Source organism: Plasmodium inui (assembly GCF_000524495.1).
Source record: "Plasmodium inui San Antonio 1 unplaced genomic scaffold supercont1.115, whole genome shotgun sequence".
Classification (NCBI taxonomy): Eukaryota; Apicomplexa; class Aconoidasida; order Haemosporida; family Plasmodiidae; genus Plasmodium; species Plasmodium inui.
In genome coordinates, this window is record NW_008481949.1 from 17,944 (window position 1) to 23,123 (window position 5,180).

General features: G+C 46.1%; 1 protein-coding gene across 1 annotated transcript; it reads right to left on the reverse strand.

Moving 5' to 3' along the window:
- Window positions 1-3,193: 3,193 nt before the first annotated feature.
- On the reverse strand, window positions 3,194-4,750 carry C922_05629 (hypothetical protein; the record flags this gene model as incomplete). The annotated part of the gene is made up of 1 exon (XM_008821200.1): window positions 3,194-4,750. The coding sequence occupies one exon, from the start codon at window positions 4,748-4,750 to the stop codon at window positions 3,194-3,196; it is 1,557 nt and encodes a 518-aa protein (XP_008819422.1).
- Between the last annotated feature and the right edge of the window lie 430 nt (window positions 4,751-5,180).

Consider the following 5,180-nt stretch of genomic DNA (forward strand, 5'->3'; position numbering starts at 1 on the left):
AGGACGTATATATAATTGTCTTCCGGTGATGCCAAAAATCCTCCATGATTATTTCAAGGGCTACTATTGACGAATTCAAATTAGCTTATGTGCTCCTTTTATTTTATTTTGTTTTTTTAAGATATTAGAGATATTATGTGGCTTATTAGGAATCAGTAGCTGTAATCTCATTAAAGAATAAAGGAATTATTTCTAATTCCTCCAGGAGTGCATACCTATGTAAGTATGAAGGCTTCCTCACTTACTGTATTGGTAGTTATTTTTTAGTAAAAACTAAGATCAAGGAATTATAAAGGCCAATTCATTTTGATACGTAAGATCAATTCTCATCACTCCCTAAAAAATCATCACCAGGCAAAAAAAAACACCAAAAAAAACCCTACTCATGAGGCGTAGAGGAACAGGAGGCTTGAGAGACCCTGTGAGAACAAAGAACCCAAGGTTTAAACAGCAAAAACTCAGTCCTCAAAACCAAATCGAGGAAATAAAATTGGACGAGTAGCAATTGGAACGGAGAAGCTACCAAAAAACAAGAAGAACCATATCTCAGCAATACTAGACTTAAAGGGGGAGCTCCAACAATCCGTCTTGGATGACAACGGATCACAAATGAAAAACAGAGGCTAAATGTAAAGACTCCCCATAACCGCTAAAGAATACAGTATGAAGCCTCAAGCCTGAGCACTAAAGGGGGTTACATATCACAGATAGCCGGACAGGTGAAATAAATGCAAAGCCTACTCAAGAATACAACAAAGAGGTTATAGGAAGACAGGTAAAGAACACCTGAAACCTTAGAGGAGATAAAGGAACCGTAGAGAATGAAAACTGGAGGTAGAGGGACCGACTGATCAACAAAGCCTAAGGAATACGAATTATGGAACCGACTAATAACGAAAAGGCAAGAAGAGAAGCAACCCAACAGACGAAAATTAGAAGGAAGAGTCTGAGCACTAGGGGTTAACACGTGTATACTAGATGATGACGCCTAAATATTAAAAAAGAAACCGTAGGTTCTGAGCAAGACAAACCAAAAGAGGAAGAGTAGGCGTAAGAACTACGAGATACACCCTAAGACTGAACACTAACAAGTGGATAATAAAAGAGGAAGAATAACCTCCAAATCAAAAGCGTTAGACACTACGCCATAAAAGGGGAACAATACAGCCTATAGAATTAAAGACGCGACAACAACTCTGGGAAAATAGGGCCTCAACCCCCCACCCTGAACTCTAAACAAAGGGAAATACAACCAAATCCATGAAAAATGACCACTACATGCATAAATCTAATATCTGGAACGTAGACCCTATGAACAAGACACTAGAGAATGAGGCCTACTCCCTCACCAGGAATCTAAGTCTGACCCCCAGAACTAAGCGCCCTGAGCAATAAGCATACAGCTTAAACCATATAGCCCTAAGAGAGAAAACTAATAGCTGACAGGTAACTACTGAACCTAAACGCAGCAGCTACCACCTGAACATTAAAACCTAACAAATAAAACGGAAACCACCAACACTAGCCGCGTAACCTCGAAGTCCAGACGAATGCACTATAAAAAAAAAAGAAACGAAGGCAAGGAAAAAAACGCAACAGATTACGACAAAACCCATCAACTCTAAGTGCCAAAAACAACCAACATAACCCCATAAGGCAGAAGGCGTCAATGTAGTCCCTACACCTAAGAGAATACACGAGGGACCATAGGGACTAAACCCTAGAAGCCTAACATAACGAGGGAAGAGCATACCTCATCCCACCAAACTCGACTTTGGACAGGCACGCCTAAACATCAACAATAAGACAAACTGCCTACCTCATAAAACTAACACATGGAGCCCGAAGCCTAAAGATTAAGCAGAGGCGCCTGAATCACATCCGATTTAGCCTCAAAAGTGGAACCTGACCGATAGAGCAGACGTGCTCAACTCTAAAACATGACCAATGACAACACAGACCTGGAAACTAGAAACAGAAAGCCAGACGTGAACCATGGACACTACCACATCACCTCTGAAATTTGGACATTAGCACATGACCCCTGGAAACCTGACCCCTGAACCCTAAACAGAGACGTAAAGCCTAAGACTAAGACCTGAACCCTGGAAAGCTGAACCCAAAACCGTGACCCTAAATACTAAAGCATAAACTTAAACCCTGAACCCTAAATCTGAAGGATGAAACCTAACCCCAGAAATCCAGAAACCCTAAACCGTAAAAACTAAACCATAAATACTAGACCCTAAACCGTGAAACCTGAACCCTGAACCAAGAGCCCTAAACCCTGAACCCTAAACCCTAAATCCTGAACCCTAGAACCTAAACGCTGAACCCTGAACCCTGAATGCCTGGATCATAAACCTAAACCCAAGACCCCAACCCCAAACCCTGAAACATAAGCCAGCAACCCTAAGCCTGCAACATCAACCCGAAACCCGGAAACCTGAATCCCTACCCCTGAATCCATGAAACCTAAGCCCTAGGACCTGAAGCGCAAAGCTGAACCTGACCCTCAATCCTAATCCCCCAACCTAGGACTAAAGCCTAAACCTAAGACTTGAACTATAAACCAAACCTAAATCCTTAAATCTGAAGCCTAAACCCCTAAAACCCGGCTCATATGCCCTAAAGCCTGAAAGATATACCTCAAGCGTAAACCCCGAGCCCTTAGACCTAAGAATGAACCTAAAATTTAAATCCTGAACACTACACCACGAATCATAAACGATAGAGAATAGACGCCAAACCCTGAAAGGAACCCCGAACCACCTACCCCTGATTGTCAATCCTAATCCTTGAACCCAATCCCCTAACCCCTAAACGCTAACCAACTAATGCTGAACCCTTAATCCCTGAACTCCAAATTGTCAGACCATAAACCCCGAACTCAGAAAACCCAACTCTGAACCATAAATCCTACACACCAACCCGGAAACCTAAGACGTCAACATTAAGAGCTAAACCTGAAGCAGACCCCCCACCCTAATCCTACGCGCCCATCGTCCCCCAAGTTCCCCCGTGGCGCAACCATGTCTCTGTCCGGTCGTGCCTAAACCTAACTCAACACTTCCCCCCTGAGAGTGGCTTCCTTGGAGTATTGGAATAATCCCAGATATGGAACCCCCACCCCGTCAATCCCCCCCTTTTTCTCCCGGGAACTGGCTTCTCCTGCTGAGGTCGCTTCCCCGAACTATCCTCGACTATACCCTACACCCCACCGACGTGTCCCGGCTATGAGGCCCCCCCTCGCCTTACGCGGGGCCCTAAACATTACCCTCCAGAGTCCGTATATACTCATCACCCCCAGGAGAACTCCCAACGTCACTCCCACCCCTAAACCAATACTATTGTTTGTATCTTCTTCCTTTAAGCCCGCTTCCATCCCTGGTAGACCGCTGTCCGTTACTGTTGTCTCAGCTCCTTTCCCTCCTGACTCGTTGGTCTCTGACTCTTGTTTCGAGTGATCCTTCGAGGAGGCCGAGACCGCTGCATCCCCTCCTGTTAACTGAGGTTGCTCATTGCCGGTAGGGGGTAGGCTACCCTCCTGATCCCCCGTTAGCCCCCCCTGAGTTCCTGCACTCGCCGCTTGACCTGTCAGGTTGGGTTGGGGAGTGGCGGCGTCTGAGTCTCCCTGGAGACGCCTTGTTTCAGTGCTGGATTCGACTTTGGGCTTCTCTTCATTTAGTCCTTTCTCGGCCTGTTTGTTGTTGTTGTCTAGATCTTTTCTCTGCCCTATAGCCGAGGAGCCTCCCTTAGACTGTGAGTGCAGCCTGCTGGAATCAGGTGCTTGATAACTGGACTTCAGTACCTTGAGGTGTTCTCCACTTGGGCCTGCTTTCAGAGTTAGTGCCGCCGCAGCTTCACGATTCTGTGCTTTTGCTAATAACTGGTCTCCCTGTGCCCAGATATTCACTTTCTTGTCCTCCTTTGACTTGTCTCCTCCCCCACAATTTAATGTTGACCCGTCAAAATAGCACGGGGATAGGCTGCCCAAGGTCCACTTTCCTTTGTTAATTAATCTTCCAAGGGTCAGACCCCTGCTGTAGTCACAACATGTCGAAACTCCATAGGCCACAGCCAACAGAAATCCCAACCCATCCAATTTTGTTTCTTCGCTTTTCTCTACCTCCCTAATCTTTTCCAAAAACTCCTGATGCGATCTTATGCTTGTTTCGCTTATGCCTTCCTCAATTATCTCCAAATCTATCTTCACCGACTCATACACTTGGCCACACCTGCTTCTCAGCTGCTCATTTTTGGGGTTGGTTTTATCCTTCTCAGTCAATATTGCACCCACTATACACATTACGGCTGAGATGAAGTTCTGTAACTTCGCCGTGCCCCCCCAGTAAGCCCCCGTCCCATCTTTTATCAGCTTCTCCCAGTTGGCTTGTTTCCAGACTTCTTTATTTCTTCCCTCTGTTTTGATACTCAAGCTTGGGAGTCGTAAAATCTTATCCACTATGCAATCCAGAATAGGCTTCCAACTAATGCTCTCTGCCTCTTTTGTTTGCACTTTCCTGTATACAGCCTGGGGGGTCCTTGTTATTTCGGCCCACTTGGGACCCTGATATTGGTTGGTTAGGATTTTTCCTAGTCTTCCTAAGAAGCCTTTCACGGCAACAGAATGCTGTTTGAGGCTTCGGTAACAATAGAGGTTGGCATCTTCGTCACAGCCTTGGGGTCCTTGACGCGCGGTTCTGCTGTTGTATGAAGAGCTCTGATCTCTCAGTTTTAATTCCTCCATTGACGCCGAAGCTCCTGACTTTCGCTGTTCCTCCCTGTCTTGACCTATTCAAAACTAATTTCGTTCAGCTGTTCCTAATCAATGGGGCGCCCTGCTGGTTGGTGGTTGCTAGGGTCCCGGGTAGGCCTCCGTTTTCTGGGTGGGGTCAGTTTGTCCCTGCCAATCATATGACTCCAGATATTCTAACTGCCCTTGGGCTTCCCCCATTGCAGCTTGTATTTGCTCCTGTTTTTTCGCCCCTGGGATTTAGTTCCTTCGTCGGTGGTATTTTGACTTTACTCCTGCCTTCGGTCATCTGGCCCCCTCCTGGTGGGTTTTAATCTCTGTCCCTTGGTCCGGGTCTCTTATGGAAATACAAGCCCCCTTCGATTGCTTCGTGGGCTGCCCCCCTGGTTGTCGTGAGTGGGTGTCCTTATCTTCCTACTTCCCC